Raw genomic sequence first — 23217 nt, 5'->3', positions numbered from 1 at the left:
TATGTTACTGCATACGTCAGCAGACTAATAGGAGCCTTTGTTTGCTTACTTACTACTAAAAGACAAGTTGTCTAGTTTTTCCACTATTTTATTTAAGGACTAAATTGCAGTAAGAAACATATGTTTAATGTTCTCTAAAATGTTTTGTTAAAATAAAGCCAATAACGCAATTTTGTTTGTGGTCCCCTTTATTTAGAAAGGTACCGAAAAATATCGAAATAATTTTGGTACCGATACCGGTACCAAAATATTGGTATCGGGACAACACTAATACATATATATACACACATACATATATATATACATACAGTATATGCATATACATATAAATACATATGCATATACACATGTATATGTGTACAGTATATACATATATGTATATATATATATATATATATATATACATATATATATATATCCATCCATCCATTTTCTACCGCTTATTCCCTTTGGGGTCGCGGGGGGCGCTGGAGCCTATCCCAGCTACAATCGGGCGGAAGGCGGGGTACACCCTGGACAAGTCGCCACCTCATCGCAGGGCCAACACAGATAGACAGACAACATTCACACTCACATCCACACACTAGGGCCAATTTAGTGTTGCCAATCAACTTATCCCCAGGTGCATGTCTTTGGAAGTGGGAGGAAGCCGGAGTACCCGGAGGGAACCCACGCAGTCACGGGGAGAACATGCAAACTCCACACAGAAAGATCCCGAGCCCGGGATTGAACCCATGACTACTCAGGACCTTCGTATTGTGAGGCAGATGCACTAACCCCTCTGCCACCGTGAAGCCCCATATATATATAAAATAACGTCCATCCATCCATCCATCTTCTTCCGCTTATCCGAGGTCGGGTCGCGGGGGCAGCAGCCTAAGCAGGGAAGCCCAGACTTCCCTCTCCCCAGCCACTTCGTCCAGCTCCTCCCGGGGGATCCCGAGGCGTTCCCAGGCCAGCCGGGAGACATAGTCTTCCCAACGTGTCCTGGGTCTTCCTCGTGGCCTCCTACCGGTCGGACATGCCCTAAACACCTCCTTAGGGAGGCGCTCGGGTGGCATCCTGACCAGATGCCCGAACCACCTCATCTGGCTCCTCTCGATGCGGAGGAGCAGCGGCTTTACTTTGAGCTCCCCCCGGATGACAGAGCTTCTCACCCTATCTCTAAGGGAGAGCCCCGCCACCCGGCGGAGGAAACTCATTTCGGCCGCTTGTACCCGTGATCTTGTCCTTTCGGTCATAACCCAAAGCTCATGACCATAGGTGAGGATGGGAACGTAGATCGACCGGTAAATTGAGAGCTTTGCCTTCCGGCTCAGCTCCTTCTTCACCACAACGGATCGATACAGCGTCCGCATTACTGAAGACGCCGCACCGATCCGCCTGTCGATCTCACGATCCACTCTTCCCTCACTCGTGAACAAGACTCCGAGGTACTTGAGCTCCTCCACTTGGGGCAAGATCTCCTCCCCAACCCGGAGATGGCACTCCACCCTTTTCCGGGCGAGAACCATGGACTCGGACTTGGAGGTGCTGATTCTCATCCCAGTCGCTTCACACTCAGCTGCGAACCGATCCAGTGAGAGCTGAAGATCCTGGCCAGATGAAGCCATCAGGACCAAATCATCTGCAAAAAGCAGAGACCTAATCCTGCAGCCACCAAACCGGATCCCCTCAACGCCTTGACTGCGCCTAGAAATTCTGTCCATAAAAGTTATGAACAGAATCGGTGACAAAGGGCAGCCTTGGCGGAGTCCAACCCTCACCGGAAACGTGTCCGACTTACTGCCGGCAATGCGAACCAAGCTCTGACACTGATCATACAGTAAAATAAAATAACGTTAATCATACAATTTATTTTGACCGCACATGCCGCAAATTTCACTTCAAAACACCTTAGATAAAACTTTTAGCAAGTTTTGAGCAAATACATGACGTAAAACAAGGTAGGTAAAACATTTTAAAAATGCTCCTGTAACACATCATGACAATAAAATTGCGTTTGTGTCCAAATAATGGGCTTGTTTCTTAAGTTAATCGAAATTAAGCATGCTAGTATTAACCCGTTATTAATTATGATTAATCAAAATTATAAAGTGCGATTAATCTGATTAAAACATTGAATCATGCACTAAAATATGTATTTTTACATTTGTTACATTATCTGATCACTTTAAAATACACAATACATTTTCTCACCATACCTTTTGACATTTCAATATTGATAAAAAAAACTAATTGGACTCTTTACATCATGTGTTTCCCCTTTTAAATACCAGTATATGCATATACATATACAGTGGGGCAAAAAAGTATTTAGTCAACCACCGATTGTGCAAGTTCTCCCACTTAAAATGATGACAGAGGTCTGTAATTTTCATCATAGGTACACTTCAACTGTGAGAGACAGAACGTGAAAAAAAATCCAGGAAATCACATTGTAAGAATTTTAAAGAATTTATTTGTAAATTATGGTGGACAATAAGTATTTGGTCACTTCAAACAAGGAAGATCTCTGGCTCTCACAGACCTGTAACTTCTTTAAGAAGCTCTTCTGTCCTCCACTCCTTACCTGTATTAATGGCACCTGTTTGAACTGGTTATCTGTATAAAAGACACCTGTCCACAGCCTCAAACAGTCAGACTCCAAACTCCAGTATGGCCAAGACCAAAGAGCTGTCGAAGGACACCAGGAAAATAATTGTAGACCTGCACCAGACTGTGAAGAGTGAATCTACAATAGGCAAGCAGCTTGGTGTGAAAAAATCAACTGTGGGAGCAATTATCAGAAAATGGAAGACATACAAGACCACTGATAATCTCCCTCGATCTGGGGCTCCACGCAAGATCTCATCCCGTGGGGTCAAAATGATCATGAGAACGGTGAGCAAAAATCCCAGAACCACACGGGGGGACCTGGTGAATGACCTGCAGAGAGCTGGGACCAAAGTAACAAAGGTTACCATCAGTAACACACTACGCCGACAGGGAATCAAATCCTGCAGTGCCAGACGTGTCCCCCTGCTTAAGCCAGTGCATGTCCAGGCCCGTCTGAAGTTTGCCAGAGAGCACATGGATGATACAGCAGAGGATTGGGAGAATGTCATGTGGTCAGATAAAACCAAAATAGAACTTTTTGGTATAAACTCAACTCGTCGTGTTTGGAGGAAGAAGAATACCGAGTTGCATCCCAAGAACACCATACCTACTGTGAAGCATGGGGGTGGAAACATCATGCTTTGGGGCTGTTTTTCTGCTAAGGGGACAGGCCGACTGATCCGTGTTAAGGAAAGAATGAATGGGGCCATGTATCGTGAGATTGTGAGCCAAAACCTCCTTCCATCAGTGAGAGCTTTGAAGATGAAATGTGGCTGGGTCTTCCAGCATGACAATGATCCCAAACACACCGCCCGGGCAACGAAGGAGTGGCTCCGTAAGAAGCATTTGAAAGTCCTGGAGTGGCCTATCCAGTCTCCAGACCTCAACCCCATAGAAAATCTGTGGAGGGAGTTGAAAGTCCGTGTTGCTCGGCGACAGCCCCAAAACATCACTGCTCTCGAGAAGATCTGCATGGAGGAATGGGCCAAAATACCAGCTACTGTGTGTGCAAACCTTGTAAAGAACTATAGTAATCGTTTGACCTCTGTTATTGCCAACAAAGGTTATATTACAAAGTATTGAGTTGAATTTTTGTTATTGACCAAATACTTATTTTCCACCATAATTTACAAATAAATTCTTTAAAATTCCTACAATGTGAATTCCTGGATTTTTTTTTCACATTCTGTCTCTCACAGTTGAAGTGTACCTATGATGAAAATTACAGACCTCTGTCATCATTTTAAGTGGGAGAACTTGCACAATTGGTGGCTGACTAAATACTTTTTTGCCCCACTGTATATTTTACTTTACATTTTAGATATTTTTTATATTATCTGTTGACCATAAACATTTATTTACATAAATTATTGTTTTATATTTCATAGTATTAAAAATATTTACTTAGTCAATGTATAATTTTTTTTACAATAGATTAAGAAATTTCCATATCGGAATATATCAATGTAAAATATTCATTATATATATATATATAAAGTAATTTCTTTTTTACTTTTCTGATGCAGCAACCTGGGATAGGTGGGGAAGGTAAGACGTTTAAAAAAAAAAACAACCATTTCATTATTTTTTTTCATATTGCGGCAAAATATTGTCTTTTTAGAGATGCATGTTTTTTTGTACCAGTAACTCCTCACCAGGACGCCACGTTTTTGTACACGGAGCCCCTGGGCAGGGTGATGGGCCTGTGGATCGCCCTGGAGGACGCCACTGTGAACAATGGATGTCTGTGGTTCATCCCAGGGTCCCATAAAAGTAAGTCACAACATGAGGTACTCCTGTAACTCATTTATATTTAATAACTTGGTCTGCTGAAGAAATAGTACATGTGCCGTGTTGTTACGGAGCAGGCGACGTTACTCGACGAATGGTGCGGACCCCCGAGGGCACCTACCCCCTGACAGGCTTTGTCGGCAAAGAGCAGGACTACGACGACAACAAGTTTGTCCCAGTCGAAGTCCAAAAAGGTAAATTATTATTTTTCACTTGATAATGAAGTGAATTAATTTACTCATATTATGTTCTCCATATGGTGAATATTTATATTCACCTTGGAGAAAGCAAACCACCAAGTTGAATTAAATAGTGGTATTTCAGTTTGAGCACATAAATAGATAAGGCCCCTTAGTTGGATATTCGCGGGTGGATTGGATCACTTTTCGTAGGAAAAAAGGCTCTAATTGGGACTTCGGAATGCAAAAGTGATAACCATATCCTTGAGAAAAGACTACCTGTCTAGTTCAACGCCAACATTTGAGTTATGCAGTTGTTTTCCAGACACTTACACACGAACATCTTAGGATAGGATAGGACTTTATTGTCATTGCACAAGTACAACGAAACTATGTTTTCAGCACAAACCTGTTCAAGATTAGACAAACAAACAGTGTACAGGGTTACAGAACAGGAACGCTGATGGGTCGCCAAAGGCGCCCCGTAAAAGATGGGAAAAAGGTAAAACGCTGGGGAAGAAGATTAGTAAAAAAAATACAATCTAGACTGGGCTCCTAAGGGGGCCCAGTCTGGAGTGGGAAAAAACCTCCATGCCATGCACACATATACATGTTACATATAATCACGACAACTCGGGGGGGGAATTTGGGGGCCCTGGAGGTCGACTGCTGCTATAAAGCGCTGCCAGCCGTCCATCACTCCGAAGGGGAATCAAGCGGTGGTGAAGGCGTGGGGTGGGGGTGGGGGGGTGGGGGTGTATATGCCCATTGTCTTGGGTGTGTTGATGTAGTGTCCATATAGGCCTGGGGCCGTTCTACATGCAAGCAAAAGTTTGACTCCAGGTGTCGTTGAGGAGGGAGGGAGGTCAAAAGCGTCCATCATTGAGGTGTCCTCGGGGGATGTTTTCAGAACAGCCTGCTCCTGTTGTTGCAGCGTCAAAGCCATTCAAGGGAGTCAAATCGTAGATTAGGATTTTTGTTTTCCCGCGAGCAGACGTTACAATGGCTTGTCTGTTCTATTCGTCCGTGCTGGCTCTCATATCCAATTTTTCCCTTTCAACCAGCTTTTCCATGATGTGATCCATCTTGCAATTGAGTTCAGAAATCGCCCCAGTCTGTGATCCCACAGCCCGGCCCAAACCTTCCATTGCGATGAACAGCCTTTGGGCTCCTTGAGTGGCTGTCACCGTCTTACAAATTTGACGATACACCAGAGCAATGCCCTGCCCAATCAGCAGGTGCCCCGCGATCACGGTTCCAAATAGGTAGATGTCTTCAACGTCCTCGATGGAAAGGACTGAGAGGCACATGATTCTCTCACGTACCCCACAGCAATGGTTCCATCAGGGCAGCCAGGCTCCCCAGAACCTCTTTTCCTCGTCGAAAAGATTTTGTCAATTGAGTCGAGAGTCCAGCTGATCAATTCCATGTCTGATGTTTAGATTTGGAGGACAGCGCAAAGAAAGAGGCTTCAAAAAAGTGTAGACAAGACAAAACAAAGAGAGCAAGCAGGGAGAAGAAGGGAGCGGAAAAAAATGCGACCCCCCTCACCAGGTCTGGATGCACTCTCCTGACTTAGCACACACACCCATAGACAAAAAGGAGGAATATAAAAACTGATTACATCTCCAGTTGAGGAGTCCTTCATTTTTTTGACCTAGGTTCCTCTGGGTACTGCATTCCTGTATAATGACGCTCGCTTATAATAAAGCAACTTTTGGTTCAGTAAAGCATCTCCAACGTCTCTTTTGATCCAGCCACACTGCCGTGGCATCCTTCTGTCCGGATGAGGATGACAAGACCAGAAATACACATCAATATCATCGCCACTGTTAACTTGCGACTCTCTTTCTCTCCCATAGGTGGCGTCGTGCTGATTCACAGCCAAGTGGTGCATCGCAGTGCTGAGAACGTCTCTGAGGACTCCCGGCATGTGTACACTTTCCACGTCATGGAGTCACGTGACACCCAGTGGAGCCCCGAGAACTGGTGAGTAGGTTGCAACTACCATTTGTTGCCACTAAAGGCCGCTGTTTCCATCGCAGTTTTGCTCATTGAGAAGGAAGGTCAAAAACATGAAGCTTTGAGTTGTAATTGTGTGAATGCTCCAAAGCGTGCACACATATGGTTTTCTACACCAAAATTAATCTATTTATTTTTCAACTAAAAATATCGAATCAACTCATGTGAATAATCACAAAAAGTTACACATTAATCATGCAAATACGTAGATTAAGCATGCAATTTATTTTGACCGCACTTGCCGCAAATTTCACTTCAAAACACCTTGGATAAAAACTTTTACCAAGTTTTGAGCAAATATATGATTAAGTAAAACATTTAAAAATGCTCCTGTATCACATCATGACAATAAAATTGCATTTGTGTTCAAATATTGGGCTCGTTTCTGAAATTAAGCACGCTAGTAATAACATGTTATTAATTATGATTAATCAAAATTATAAAGTGTGATTAATCTGATTAAAAATGCAATCATTTGGTAGCACTAAAATATGTATTTTTATCATATTTGTTACATTACCTGATTTTTTTAATTCAATTTTGATTAAAAAAAAACAAATTAGACTTTTCTTCATGTTTCCCCTTTCACTAATATTTATTTTGACAATGCATATACATATATATTTTACTTTATTTTTTAGATATTTTTTTTTACATTATCTGTTGACCATAAACATTTTTTTTACATAAAATTATAAAGTGTGATTAATCTGATTAAAAATGCAATCATTTGGTAGCACTAAAATATGTATTTTTATAATATTTGTTACATTACCTGATTTTTTTAATTCAATTTTGATAAAAAAAACAAATTAGACTTTTCTTCATGTTTCCCCTTTCACTAATATTTATTTTGACAATGCATATACATATATATTTTACTTTATTTTTTAGATATTTTTTTTTACATTATCTGTTGACCATAAACATTTTTTTACATAAAATTATAAAGTGTGATTAATCTGATTAAAAATGCAATCATTTGATAGCACTAAAATGTGTATTTTTATAATATTTGTTACATTACCTGATTTTTTTAATTCAATTTTGATAAAAAAACCAAATTAGACTCTTCTTCATGTTTCCCCTTTCACTAATATTTATTTTGACAATGCATATACATATATATTTTACATTATTTTTTAGATATTTTTTTTACATTATCTGTTGACCATAAACATTTTTTTACATAAAATTATAATGTGTGATTAATCTGATTAAAAATGCAATCATTTGATAGCACTAAAATGTGTATTTTTATCATATTTGTTACATTATCGGATTTTTTTAATTCAATTTTAATTAAAAAAAATAAAAATAATTAGACTTTTCTTCATGTTTCCCCTTTCACCAATATTTATTTTGACAATGCATATACATATATATTTTACTTCATTTTTTTAGATATTTTTTTTACATTATCTGTTGACCATAAACATTTATTTACATAAAATTATAAAGTGTGATTAATCTGATTAAAAATGCAATCATTTGGTAGCACTAGAATATGTATTTTTATAATATTTGTTACATTACCTGATTTTTTTAATTCAATTTTGATAAAAAAAAACAAATTAGACTCTTCTTCATGTTTCCCCTTTCACTAATATTTATTTTGACAATGCATATACATATATATTTTACTTTATTTTTTAGATATTTTTTTTACATTATCTGTTGACCATAAACATTTTTTTTACATAAAATTATAAAGTGTGATTAATCTGATTAAAAATGCAATCATTTGATAGCACTAAAATGTGTATTTTTATAATATTTGTTACATTACCTGATTTTTTTAATTCAATTTTGATAAAAAAAAACAAATTAGACTCTTCTTCATGTTTCCCCTTTCACTAATATTTATTTTGACAATGCATATACATATATATTTTACTTTATTTTTTAGATATTTTTTTTACATTATCTGTTGACCATAAACATTTTTTTACATAAAATTATAAAGTGTGATTAATCTGATTAAAAATGCAATCATTTGGTAGCACTAAAATATGTATTTTTATAATATTTGTTACATTACCTGATTTTTTTAATTCAATTTTGATAAAAAAACAAATTAGACTCTTCTTCATGTTTCCCCTTTCACTAATATTTATTTTGACAATGCATATACATATATATTTTGCTTTATTTTTTAGATATTTTTTTTACATTATCTGTTGACCATAAACATTTTTTTACATAAAATTATATAGTGTGATTAATCTGATTAAAAATGCAATCATTTGATAGCACTAAAATGTGTATTTTTATAATATTTGTTACATTATCTGATTTTTTTTATTCAATTTTAATTTAAAAAAAATAAATAAAAATTAGACTTTTCTTCATGTTTCCCCTTTCACCAATATTTATTTTGACAATGCATATACATATATATTTTACTTCATTTTTTTGGATATTTTTTTTTACATTATCTGTTGACCATAAAAATTTATTTACATAAAATTATAAAGTGTGATTAATCTGATTAAAAATGCAATCATTTGGTAGCACTAAAATATGTATTTTTATAATATTTGTTACATTACCTGATTTTTTTAATTCAATTTTGATAAAAAAAAAACTAATTAGACTTTTCTTCATGTTTCCCCTTTCACTAATATTTATTTTGACAATGCATATACATATATATTTTACTTTATTTTTTAGATATTTTTTTTACATTATCTGTTGACCATAAACATTTTTTTTACATAAAATTATAAAGTGTGATTAATCTGATTAAAAATGTAATCATTTGATAGCACTAAAATGTGTATTTTTTTAATATTTGTTACATTATCGGATTCTTTTTATTCAATTTTAATTAAAAAAAAAAATAGAAAATTAGACTTTTCTTCATGTTTCCCCTTTCACCAATATTTATTTTGACAATGCATATACATATATATTTTACTTCATTTTTTTAGATATTTTTTTTACATTATCTGTTGACCATAAACATTTATTTACATACAATTATAAAGTGTGATTAATCTGATTAAAAATGCAATCATTTGATAGCACTAAAATATGTATTTTTATATTTGTTACATTGTCTGATTTGTTTATTCAATTTTGATTAAAAAAAAAAAATTAGACTCTTCTTCATGTTTCCCCTTTCACCAATATTTATTTTGACAATGCATATACATACAGTATATATTTTACTTCATTTTTTTAGATATTTTTTTTTACATTATCTGTTGACCATAAACATTTACAAAGTTTATTTTTATATATTGCATAGTATTACAAATATTTACATACACAATATATATATATATATATATATATATATATATATATATATATATATATATTTTACAATACCTCATGACATTTCCATATCGGCTGCAACTACCACTTCTTGCCACTAGAGGCCGCTGTTTCCACCGCAGTTTTGCTTATTGACAAAGGAGGTCTAAAATATGAAGCTTTGAGCTGTAATTGTGTGCATGCTCCAAAGCCTGCACACATATGGTTTTCTACATCAAAATGTATCTATTTATTATTCAACTTCAACTTCTTCTTCTCCAGATTTTGGCACGCTCTACCTTCCACATTTTTTAACCCGATTCAAACCGTTCCAACTTCAAACTGTTCAGTCTATTCGGGAATCACGGGCTTTCCCTTGACAAATTCCAAAATTTCCCAGATTTCCCAGAATTGCAGATATTCCGGGACATTTTTCCCATTTAAAATGAATTGGCCATTTTTCAAACTTCCACCATTTCCACATTTTTCAACCGATTCAAACCATTCCACCATCAACACAATTTAAACTACCTTTTTTCCAAGTTCCACAAAATTCCAGGATTTTCCAGAATTCCTGGTTTTCCAAAGCCCTATTTCCACCTTTTTTTTTCTGGCGACTACTCCTTACATATTTTCAAAACATTCCTCTTAATCAGGACAAAAAAATTAAGTGTTTTTTTAACTGGAAAAATTCCCGGTTTCCCCGAAATTTCTCAATTCAACATGTACCTTTAACATTTCTCGACCGATTGGAAAAATTCCAACACCAACTATTTCAACTCATTCATACCATTCAAGTTTTTTACCGTTTTCCAAACAAATTTCCGCTTTTCCCGAAATTCCCACATTTTTTGGAAATTTCCATTGAAATCAAGGGGACATTCTTCAAAGTTCCACAACTCCCCCATTTTTCGTCTGATTCAAACCGTTCCAACTTCAAACTATTCAGCCTGTTTGGGAATTGTGTGCTGTACTTCAACAATTCTAAAAAAAAATTCCAGGATTTCAGTTCAACTTCAGCATTGGAGCATTCACACGCAGTTCCTTCAGGAATTGCCTCATCTAGTTAGTCACATAATGTTCATGTTATTATATCAAATACTATATTTTCAATGTTTCCGTTGTTGCACCATGCTGTTTGATTGTACTGTTTGTACAAACCCCGTTTCCATATGAGTTGGGAAATGTGTTAGATGTAAATATAAACAGAATACAATGATTTGCAAATCATTTTCAACCCATATTCAGTTGAATATGCTACAAAGACAACATATTTGATGTTCAAACTGATAAACTTTTTTTTTTTTTGCAAATAATCATTAACTTTAGAATTTGATGCCAGCAACACGTGACAAAGAAGTTGGGAAAGGTGGCAATAAATACTGATAAAGTTGAGGAATGCTCATCAAACACTTATTTGGAACATCCCATAGGTGTGCCGGCTAATTGGGAACCGGTGGGTGCCATGATTGGTTATAAAAACAGCTTTCACAAGAAAGGATGGGGCGAGGTACACCCCTTTGTCCACAACTGCGTGAGCAAATAGTCAAACAGTTTAAGAACAACGTTTCTCAAAGTGCAATTGCAAGAAATTTAGGGATTTCAACATCTACGGTCCATAATATCATCAAAAGGTTCAGAGAATCTGGAGAAATCACTCCACGTAAGCGGCATAGCCGGAAACCAACATTGAATGACCGTGACCTTCGATCCCTCAGATGGCACTGTATCAAAAACCGACATCAATCTCTAAAGGATATCACCACGTGGGCCCAGGAACACTTCAGAAAACCACTGTCCCTACATACAGTTCGTCGCTACATCTGTAAGTGCAAGTTAAAACTCTACTATGCAAAGCGAAAGTCATTTATCAACAACATCCAGAAACGCCGCCGGCTTCTCTGGGCCCGAGATCATCTAAGATGGACTCATGCAAAGTGGAAAAGTGTTCTGTGGTCTGACGAGTCCACATTTCAAATTGTTTTTGGAAATATTCGACATCGTGTCATCCGGACCAAAGGGGAAGCGAACCAACCAGACTGTTATCGACGCAAAGTTCAAAAGCCAGCATCTGTGATGGTATGGGGGTGCATTAGTGCCCAAGGCATGGGTAACTTACACATCTGTGAAGGCACCATTAATCCTGAAAGGTACATACAGGTTTTGGAACAACATATGCTGCCATCTAAGCGCCGTCTTTTTCATGGACGCCCCTGCTTATTTCAGCAAGACAATGCCAAGCCACATTCAGCATGTGTTACAACAGCGTGGCTTCGTAAAAAAGAGTGCGGGTACTTTCCTGGCCCGCCTGCAGTCCAGACCTGTCTCCCATCGAAAATGTGTGGTGGGTGCAATATGAAGCGTAAAATATGACAGCGGAAACCCCGGACTGTTGAACGACTGAAGCTCTACATAAAACAAGAATTGGAAAGAATTCCACTTTCAAAGCTTCAACAATTAATTTCCTCAGTTCCCAATTGTTTATTGGGTGTTGTTAAAAGAAAAGGCCATGTAACACAGTGGTGAACATGCCCTTTCCCAACTACTTTGGCACGTGTTGCAGCCATTAAATTCTAAGTTAATTATTATTTGAAAAAAGATAAAGTTTATGAGTTTGAACATCAAATATGTTGTCTTTGTAGTGCATTCAATTGAATATGGGTTGAAAAGGATTTGCAAATCATTGTATTCCGTTTATATTTACATCTAACACAATTTCCCAACTCATATGGAAACGGGGTTTGTGTTTGTGAGCTCTCTCTGTGCTAAGTGCTACTATATAAATGACATGTATTTATGTGCTCATCTTCCCTCAAGGCTGCAGCCCAGTGAAGAGCTTCCTTTCCCGCCTCTTTACACCAAATAAAGGATTTCACGGCAAAGTGACAAGTACTTTTTATTATCAAAACGGGATCATTTCATACAAAAATCAATACAATGAGTTGAAATAACACTTTGTGCGTGAATTGATTGGACTTTAATAAAAAGTTTTGCTCTGTCAAACCCACGTCATCACGTGACTTCAGGAAAAGAAATGCATGCTCATGCTGGTAAGTAAGTAGTCTCAACAGAAAACATTTTTTATAAAAATGTTGGTAGACGGACAAAAGTCCTTTTCACAGGAAAAAGGAATACTCCATTGAAGTGCGCCTTTTCGAGGTCCCATCGAACCAGTGGAGTGAACCTACAAAAATAGAGCCTACTTTTTTTCCACATTTGTTCATGCAAGAGTACAGTAGAAAGTAGCCTCACTTATACAGAAACTTCAAAAGATACAGGGACCACTTTTATTTTGACGTATTTTGTAAAAAAAAAAAAAAAAAGCTATAGAAAAACACATTTGTGTTATTCATAGTTTGGACACTCCTGAGTTCAATCCCGGGCTCGGGATCTTTCTGTGTGGATTTTGCATGTTCTCCCCGTGACTGCGTGGGTTCCCTCCGGGTACTCCGGCTTCCTCCCACCTCCAAAGACATGCACCTGGGGATAGGTTGATTGGCAACACTAAATTGGCCCTAGTGTGTGAATGTTGTCTCTCTATCTGTGTTGGCCCTGCAATGAGATGGCGACTTGTCCAGGGTGTACCTCGCCTTCCGACCGAATGCAGCTGAGATAGGCTCCGGCAACCCCCCGTGACCCCAAAAGGGACAAGCGGTAGAAAATGGATGGATGGTCACATAGACACTCCTTCTCAACTGTCTATGCGACGTCAAGGCTTGGTTAGCCCAGAATTTTTTAATAATGAATGAGGGAAAAACGGAAATTTTAGTGTTTGGTCCGGCCCTCACTGACTTGGGACCATTGCAAAATTATGTGCGTCCCAAAGTCACCAGCCTTGGCGTCACTATAGACAGCGATTTTAAACTTGACAAACAAGTCAATGGCGTTTTAAAATCGTGTTTTTATCATCTTCGTCTTTTAGCAAAGGTAAAACCGTTTTTATCTTTTAACCTTTTTGAACAAGTCGTGCATGCTTTTATTTCAAGTCGCCTGGACTACTGCAATGCACTTTATGCTGGCATTAGCCAAAAAGCTCTCTCCCGGTTGCAGTTAGTCCAGAATGCGGCAGCACGACTTTTAACAGGGGCCAGGAGACGCCAGCATATAACCCCAATCCTTGAGAGTTTGCACTGGCTCCCTGTTCATTTTAGAATTGATTTTAAAACCTTGCTGTTTGTTTTTAAAGCTTCACATGGACTGGCACCTCAGTATATCTCGGACCTCATCCAAACTTACAATCCTGCGCGCGCTCTGAGGTCCGAGAGCCAGCTCCAGCTCGTGGTGTCCAAGACGAGACTTAAAACCAGGGGAGACAGGGCCTTCTCTGTGGTCGGCCCTAAGTCTGGAACACTCTGCCCCTCCATGTTCGAACTGCTCCCACAGTGGAGTGTTTTAAGTCTCGTCTTAAGACCCACTTTTATTCTCTGGCTTTTAACACTACGTGAGTTGTGTGGTCCTCTGTTGTCCTCTGTGTTTTTAAAATTTTGCTTTTTGCTTTCTATTTACTGTTTTAATTGGTTTTACCCTTTGAAATTGTTTTTAATCACATTTATTTTATATTGTTTTTAATTGTGTTTAATATTGTTGTGCAGCACTTTGGAAACATTTTGTTGTTTAAATGTGCTATATAAATAAAGTGGATTGGATTGGATTGGATGGATAATTTGGACACCCCTGCTCAAAGCCAGTGTTTCTTAACCATTGTGGGGCTGCCAGCGCCCCCTATCGGGCCCACAAAATGTGTTCGTTTCTTAGCTGTGGTCCACATGGGCCGCAGCTGTAATTCAATTTTCCGCCACAATATCAAACATAAAGTCTGGAGCTAAAGTCATAGAGAAGTTACCGGTAAGCGCAAAACTTATGACTAAAGTGGTGAAGCTGTATTTTTATTTGGACTTAATTTTTATTGACAGTTTATTTGTTTGCAACATTTACACATGTGCCTAGAGGGCGCCAAATTTTGAATGTATTTGACACACATATCCCGCCCTCTTTACGGCTTCTTGCACGTAATGACGTGATTACATACGTACGTCACACATGCACGCAGATGTTGTTAGCTAATAATAGCAATTTGGATAGCTAGCGTTAGCTGTCATTGAATGTATATTATATCATAACAACATGGCTGCAAATTGTTTGTTGCTTCTCTTGGACTGCTTTTGTACGTGTGCACGCCCTCCCTGCGCGTACTTGTTGGCGAGACCGGGTGAGTGACCGCCGTAAACAGCAATCATTTTATTCGGGCTGGTGAAAAGTTTTACGGCATAAACTTTTTAATTGTGAAAAATATACAGTGCAGGCCAAAAGTTTGGACACACCTCATTTCAATGGGTTTTCTTTATTTTCAAGACTATTTATAGAGATGTCCGATAATATCGGTCTGCTGATATTATCGGCCGATAAATGCTTTAAAATGTAATATCGGATATTATCGGTATCGGTTTCAAAATTATTGGTATCGGTTACATAAAGTAAAATGTATGACTTTTTAAAACGCCGCTGTGTACACGGACGTAGGGAGAAGTACAGAGTGCCAATAAACCTCAAAGGCACTGCCTTTACGTCACATATCTACGGCTTTTCACACGCACAAGTGAATGCAAGTAAACTTGGTCAACAGCCATACAGGTCACACTGAAGGTAGCCGTATAAACAACTTTAACACTGTGAACCCACACCAAACAAGAATGACAAAACACATTTCGGGAGAACATCCGCACCGTAACAGAACAAATACCCAGAAGCCCTTGCAGCACTAACTCTTCCGGGATGCTACAATATACACCCCCGCTACCACCTCGACCCCGCCCCACCCCCCAACCCTGCCCACCTCAACCTCCTCATGATCTCTTAGGGAGAGCATGTCCCAAATTCCAAGCTGCTGTTTTGATGCATGTTAAAAAACAATAATGCACTTTGTGACTTCAATAATAAATATGGCAGTGCCATGTTGGCACTTTTTTTTCCATAACTTGAGTTGATTTATTTTGGAAAACCTTGTTACATTGTTTAATGCATCCAGCGGTGCATCACAACAAAATTAGGCATAATAATGTGTTAATTCCACGACTGTATATATCGGTATCGGTTGATATCGGAATCAGTAATTAAGAGTTGGACAATATCGGAATATCGGATATTGGCAAAAAAGCCATTATCGGACATCTCTAACTATTTACCTTGTATATTGTCACTGAAGGCATCAAAACTATGTTGCTGTGAAGTGAAAACCATTTCAGGTGACTACCTCTTCAAGCTCATGGAGAGAATGCCAAGAGTGTGCAAAGCAGTAATCAGAGCAAAGGGTGGCTATTATGAAGAAACTAGAATATAAAACATGTTTTCAGTTATTTCACCTTTTTTTGTTAAGTACATAACTCCACATGTGTTCCATTCATAGTTTTGATGCCTTCAGTGACAATTTACAATGTAGATGTAAATAGAATGAGAAGGTGTGTCCAAACTTTTGGCCTGTACTGTAGACAATTTCAAACAAATGTGTCATGTTAAACCACTAATAGTAACATGAGCTAGCCGGTGGTGTTCTTGTTATATTTTTTTTGCTTTGAAAGATGTTACTGTGAGAAAGTTGCGAACAGCACCATTAAGAAAAAAATGTATTACCATTTATTATTTAGTCAGAACATTTTTTTTGGCACTGCTGAATTGCATGTAAATAATCCTGACCTACGTCTTGATGATAATCTTTAACACATGGTTTCATAAAATTTGACAAGGTTTATCCTGTTAAACTGTAAGTAGGTTAGATATAATTATTAAATATGATTAACAAAAGAGTAAAATTACTAATTCAGTGTTAATATTTAGGTGGCTCTGAGGTCAAAATGGTTAACAACCCCTGCTCTATGCAATAACTTAATACTACTTGAGGCAAAAGTATTATATGTTCCCATCAGGAAGGTTATTAAATAATGACAATATTAGTTAAGCGGACTTAAAGTGTTCTTCAAACGCCATTTTGTAGTTCTGATGGGTGACGTGCTCATTTAAATGTGCATAATTCATACTTCGTTTAAAACACGTTTTTTTTTGTGCCGTTTGAAGTATTTTAAGATTCCAAGCAGACCGTTTGTGTTCCTGTCAGAGCATCAGCAGGATGAGGAGGTAGAGGGGCAGGAGGAGGTTGTCGATCTGGGAGGTGTACGCCTCCAGCATGGCCACCAGTGCGATGGAGCCCACGATCCACAAGTAGGTGGAGTTTAAGTTGATGCTCGCGTCAAAGATAAGAAAAATGACCACGGCGATGATTTGGGCGAACACGGACGTCGCCGTTCCCTCCATCGTCTTCTTGGTGCCGGGCCAGCGGATCTCCCCCATGGTGCTGCCGAACACCGAGGCCACGGTGTCGCCCACACCTACGGCGAGGACGCCGGCGTAGGGCACCAGGCCGCCAGCGCCGGAAAGAATCCCCTTTGGGGCGCAGGCACCCGGGAAAAGCCAGACGGGCAGGGCCATGCCGAGGAGCAGGTAGATGTGGGTCAGGATGAGGGGCCCGGAGTCGCGCTCGTCCAGGAACAAGGTGAGCAGCTGGCGCAGTGGTTGACCCAGCGGCTTGATGCGAAAGTAACGCACGTACTCCAGGAAGAGGAAGACGGCCAAGCAGCCCACGGACGCCACGTGCAGCAGATGGCGGTCGTACAGAAGCCCCGGAACAAAAGTGGCCACCACGATGAGATGGAAGTACTTCCGGACCACGGTGGAGGCCTGGTGCTTCTTGGACCCGGACTGGCGCTGGTAGTTCTGGTGCAGCACCACACAGGTGGCCAGGGCGCACAGCAAAACCCAGTAGCCTATCAAGGCGAGCCGGCGCTCGCTGAGCGTGACAAAGTCCCACAGCCACATGATGGGATGGCGTCCGATGAAGAGCGAGAGCCACGGCATGAGGACGCCCAGGCCCAGCACGGCCGTCATGGTGTGGAAGAACAGCGAGGACACCCAGGTCTCGGACTCCATGAAGCAGAAGAGCAGCGCGAAGAAGACGCCCAGCAGCAGCGAGCCGACCACCAGCACCGGTAGGAGGTACTGGATGGGGTCGCCCTTCGCCTCCGCCAGGCTCAGCAGCGAGCGCTTGATGAGCTGGTTTACCACGAAGCTGATGGCGCCCACCACCAGGAGGGCCTCGCCGGGCGTGAAGCAGCGAGGCAGCAGGTAGAGCACGATCAGGCTGAGGTAGACGAAGATGAGCAGCACCTCCAGCACCTCGATGACCTCCGACACCGTCAGCGTCTGCTTGGTGGTGTAGAAGACGGCGCCGGCGGCCAGGCCGGCGACCACGCAGGTGTTGGTGGGCAAGGGCCGCGTTACGCCCAGCGCGATCAGCGACAGGAAGAGCGCCAGCGTCATGCCGCTGACCGTCACCACCATGGAGAAGCGCTCCAAGTGGACGCTCCCCGCCTCAGAGCACTTGGTCCTCAGCACCAAACCCAGCAGCGGCATCACCATGGAGGCGGGGACGATGCCGCTGTTGGCCGAAGGACGGAACTGGAAGACGGCGCTCCCTGACTTAAGCAGACGGTCCCATTTGTGCTGGACGTAGAAGGCCTGGATGGCAAGGGCGACGGCGCACCAGGAGTGCTGGTTCCACACCGCCACGTGGACGCACAGCACCACCGCCGACACCACGGCCGACTCCACCAGCACCGCCTCGATCTGCATGGTGGCTGCGGGGCGAGGTCTTGATGCCAGTGAGCGGTACTTTGGTCAGTTCCTCATTATTCTTGCTGGTAAATAGAGAAAAGTCGATGTTAGCAACACTGATTATTAAAGATTTTATCGGCCAATAAATGCTTTAAAAATGAAATATCGGAAATTATCGATATTGGTTTCAAAAAGTAAAATTTATGACTTTTTAAAACGTCGCTGTGTACACGGACGTAGGGAAAAGTACAGAGCGCCAATAAACCTTAAAGGCACTTCCTTTGCGTGCCGGCACAATCACAAAATACCTACGGCTTTTCACACACACAAGTGAATGCAAGCATACTTGGTCAACAGCCATACAGGTCACACTGAGGGTGGCCGTATAAACAAATTTAACACTGTTACAAATATGCGCCACACTGTGAACCCACACCAAACAAGATTGACAAACACATTTCGGGAGAACATTCGGACTATAACACAACATAAACACAACAGAACAAATACCCAGAATCCCTTGCAGCACTAACTCTTCCGGGACGCTACAATATACACCCCCCGCCACCCCCTACCCTAACCCCGCCCACCTCAACCTCCTCATGCTCTCTCAGGGAGACATACTTGCCAACCCTCCCGATTTTCCCGGGAGACTCCCGAATTTCAGTGCCCCTCCCGAAAATCTCCCGGGGCAACCATTCTCCCGATTTCCACCCGGACAACAATATTGGGGGCGTGCCTTAAAGGCACTGTCTTTTGCGTCCTCTACAACCTGTCGTCACGCCCGCTTTTTCTCCAAACAAACAGCGTCTGTCACATAATATATGCAGCTTTTACACACACACAAGTGAATGCAAGGCATACCTGGTCAACAGCCATGCAGGTCACACTGAGGGTGTCCGTATAAACAACTTTAACACTGTTACAAATATGCGCCACACTGTGAACCCACACCAAACAAGAATGACAAACACATTTCGGGAGAACATTCGGACTATAACACAACATAAACACAACAGAACAAATACCCAGAACCCCTTGCAGTACAAACTTTTCCGAGACGCTACAATATACACCCCCCGCTACCCCTACCCCCCACCTTAACCACCTCATGCTCTCTCAGGGAGACATACTTGCCAACCCTCCCGATTTTCCCGGGAGACTCCCGAATTTCAGTGCCCCTCCCGAAAATCTCCCGGGGCAACCATTCTCCCGAATTTCTCCCGATTTCCACCCGGACAACAATATTGGGGGCGTGCCTTAAAGGCACTGTCTTTTGCGTCCTCTACAACCTGTCGTCACGCCCGCTTTTTCTCCAAACAAACAGCGTCTGTCACATAATATATGCAGCTTTTCCACACACACAAGTGAATGCAAGGCATACCTGGTCAACAGCCATACAGGTCACACTGAGGGTGGCCGTATAAACAACTTTAACACTGTTACAAATATGCGCCACACTGGGAACCCACACCAAACAAGAATGACAAACACATTTCGGGAGAACATTCGGACTATAACACAACATAAACACAACAGAACAAATACCCAGAACCCCTTGCAGTACAAACTTTTCCGAGACGCTACAATATACACCCCCCGCTACCCCTACCCCCCACCTTAACCACCTCATGCTCTCTCAGGGAGACATACTTGCCAACCCTCCCGATTTTCCCGGGAGACTCCCGAATTTCAGTGCCCCTCCCGAAAATCTCCCGGGGCAACCATTCTCCCGAATTTCTCCCGATTTCCACCCGGACAACAATATTGGGGGCGTGCCTTAAAGGCACTGTCTTTTGCGTCCTCTACAACCTGTCGTCACGCCCGCTTTTTCTCCAAACAAACAGCGTCTGTCACATAATATATGCAGCTTTTACACACACACAAGTGAATGCAAGGCATACCTGGTCAACAGCCATACAGGTCACACTGAGGGTGGCCGTATAAACAACTTTAACACTGTTACAAATATGCGCCACACTGGGAACCCACACCAAACAAGAATGACAAACACATTTCGGGAGAACATTCGGACTATAACACAACATAAACACAACAGAACAAATACCCAGAACCCCTTGCAGTACAAACTTTTCCGAGACGCTACAATATACACCCCCCGCTACCCCTACCCCCCACCTTAACCACCTCATGCTCTCTCAGGGAGACATACTTGCCAACCCTCCCGATTTTCCCGGGAGACTCCTGAATTTCAGTGCCCCTCCCGAAAATCTCCCGGGGCAACCATTCTCCCGAATTTCTCCCGATTTCCACCCGGACAACAATATTGGGGGCGTGCCTTAAAGGCACTGTCCTCTACAACCTGTCGTCACGCCCGCTTTTTCTCCAAACAAACAGCGTCTGTCACATAATATATGCAGCTTTTACACACACACAAGTGAATGCAAGGCATACCTGGTCAACAGCCATGCAGGTCACACTGAGGGTGTCCGTATAAACAACTTTAACACTGTTACAAATATGCGCCACACTGTGAAGCCACACCAAACAAGAATGACAAACACATTTCGGGAGAACATCCGCACCGTAACACAACATAAACACAACAGAACAAATACCCAGAACCCCTTGCAGCACTAACTCTTCCGGGACACTACAATATACACCCCCGCCCCACCTTAACCCCGCCCACCTCAACCTCCTCATGCTCTCTCAGGGAGACATACTTGCCAACCCTCCCGATTTTCCCGGGAGACTCCCGAATTTCAGTGCCCCTCCCGAAAATCTCCCGGGGCAACCATTCTCCCGATTTCCACCCGAACAACAATATTGGGGGCATGCCTTAAAGGCACTGCCTTTTGCGTCCTCTACAACCTGTCGTCACGCCCGCTTTTTCTCCAAACAAACAGCGTCTATATATGCAGCTTTTACACACACACAAGTGAATGCAAGACATACCTGGTCAACAGCCATGCAGGTCACACTGAGGGTGTCCGTATAAACAACTTTAACACTGTTACAAACATGCGCCACACTGTGAACCCACACCAAACAAGAATGACAAACACATTTCGGGAGAACATCCGCACCGTAACACAACATAAACACAACAGAACAAATACCCAGAACCCCTTGCAGCACTAACTCTTCCGGGACACTACAATATACACCCCCGCCCCACCTTAACCCCGCCCACCTCAACCTCCTCATGCTCTCTCAGGGAGAGCTTATCCCACATTCCAAGCTGCTGTTTTGAGGCATGTCCGATAATATCGGTCTGCTGATATTATCGGCCGATAAATGCTTTAAAATGTAATATCGGATATTATCGGTATCGGTTTCAAAATTATTGGTATCGGTTACATAAAGTAAAATGTATGACTTTTTAAAACGCCGCTGTGTACACGGACGTAGGGAGAAGTACAGAGTGCCAATAAACCTCAAAGGCACTGCCTTTACGTGCCGGCCCAGTCACATATCTACGGCTTTTCACACGCACAAGTGAATGCAAGTAAACTTGGTCAACAGCCATACAGGTCACACTGAAGGTAGCCGTATAAACAACTTTAACACTGTGAACCCACACCAAACAAGAATGACAAAACACATTTCGGGAGAACATCCGCACCGTAACAGAACAAATACCCAGAAGCCCTTGCAGCACTAACTCTTCCGGGATGCTACAATACACACCCCCGCTACCACCTCAACCCCGCCCCACCCCCCAACCCTGCCCACCTCAACCTCCTCATGCTCTCTCAGGGAGAGCATGTCCCAAATTCCAAGCTGCTGTTTTGAGGCATGTTAAAAAACAATAATGCACTTTGTGACTTCAATAATAAATATGGCAGTGCCATGTTGGCACTTTTTTCCATAACTTGAGTTGATTTATTTTGGGAAACTTTGTTTAATGCATCCAGCGGGGCATCACAACAAAATTAGGCATACTAATGTGTTAATTCCACGACTGTATATATCGGTATCGGTTGATGTCGGAATCGGTAATTAAGAGTTGGACAATATCGGCAAAAAAAAGCCATTATCGGACATCTCTACTGATTATGACATCCTGTCTCATGACTCACATTTGCCCTACAGGACACCAGCAGCATGAATGCTCTTTGCACATCAACCTTTTGTCCCCCCCCCGAGGCTGGGACGGGCATTTTTAATAAGAAATATCGCTAAAGATGCTTATTTGTCGCGATATGTATTGCATTCATGATTCATCATTTTCACACACATAGTAACAGTGAAGCACACACTAGTTTAAATGCTACATTTCCGATGCTACTGTCCAACGGTGGATATACCGAAACGTTACGTACCGCGTTGGTGGAGGAAGCCGCGCTGGGAGGTGAATTACTAAACTATCACGATTGTTCTTCTTTGTGAGAAGCTCTCACAGCCAACAGGGGCGGCCATGTTTGACAGCCGGGTCACGTGGTACGCCCCCGACAGTACTGTTGCGTTTCTTCTTCTCTTCTTCGTTTTTATGGCGGGTCGCAACCAACGTTATAGGTACATACCGCCACCTACTGTACTGGAGTGTGTGTATCCTCAGGGTGAGTACTTAGGTTACAGACTGTGTTGGTATATTATGGATGTAGAATTGTCTCACATCAACTTATATATATATATATATCAATATGATATTAATACAATATCATATTGATATATATATATAAGTTGATGTACTGTCACATCAACTTATCAACATGATATTATCAATCAATCAATCAAT

The 23217-nt window shown here is 41.3% G+C and overlaps 2 protein-coding genes across 3 annotated transcripts in view; one reads left to right on the top strand and one right to left on the bottom strand.

The window, feature by feature from the left end:
• Positions 1-13146, top strand: part of phyhd1 (phytanoyl-CoA dioxygenase domain containing 1) — a 23058-nt gene extending 9912 nt beyond the window's left edge. Inside the window, exons 7-11 of one of the 2 annotated variants that reach the window (XM_061932105.2) lie at positions 4125-4146; positions 4243-4371; positions 4464-4583; positions 6431-6557; positions 12669-13146. In XM_061932105.2, coding sequence (XP_061788089.1) covers positions 4125-4146; positions 4243-4371; positions 4464-4583; positions 6431-6557; positions 12669-12717 — 447 coding nt within the window. In that variant the 3' untranslated portion in view covers positions 12718-13146. The remainder of the gene's footprint in view (positions 1-4124; positions 4147-4242; positions 4372-4463; positions 4584-6430; positions 6558-12668) is intronic. The other variant, XM_061932106.1, reaches the window with a different exon arrangement.
• Positions 13147-13160: 14 nt separating this feature from the next.
• Positions 13161-22939, bottom strand: dolk (dolichol kinase). The gene is made up of 2 exons (XM_061932103.1): positions 22802-22939; positions 13161-18595 (listed from the first exon to the last, which is right to left on the bottom strand). The coding sequence occupies exon 2, from the start codon at positions 18528-18530 to the stop codon at positions 16956-16958; it is 1575 nt and encodes a 524-aa protein (XP_061788087.1). The 5' UTR covers positions 18531-18595; positions 22802-22939; the 3' UTR covers positions 13161-16955.
• Positions 22940-23217: the final 278 nt, after the last annotated feature.

The sequence above is a fragment of the Nerophis lumbriciformis genome, linkage group LG39 (assembly GCF_033978685.3).
Source record: "Nerophis lumbriciformis linkage group LG39, RoL_Nlum_v2.1, whole genome shotgun sequence".
Lineage (NCBI taxonomy): Eukaryota > Metazoa > Chordata > Actinopteri > Syngnathiformes > Syngnathidae > Nerophis > Nerophis lumbriciformis.
Note: the sequence above shows the minus strand (reverse complement) of the source record. Positions and strands in the feature narration are given on the sequence as shown.

Bases quoted from the DNA above. Each gene is read 5' to 3' on its own strand.
- dolk (XM_061932103.1), bottom strand. From the start codon at position 18,530: ATGCAGATCGAGGCGGTGCTGGTGGAGTCGGCCGTGGTGTCGGCGGTG.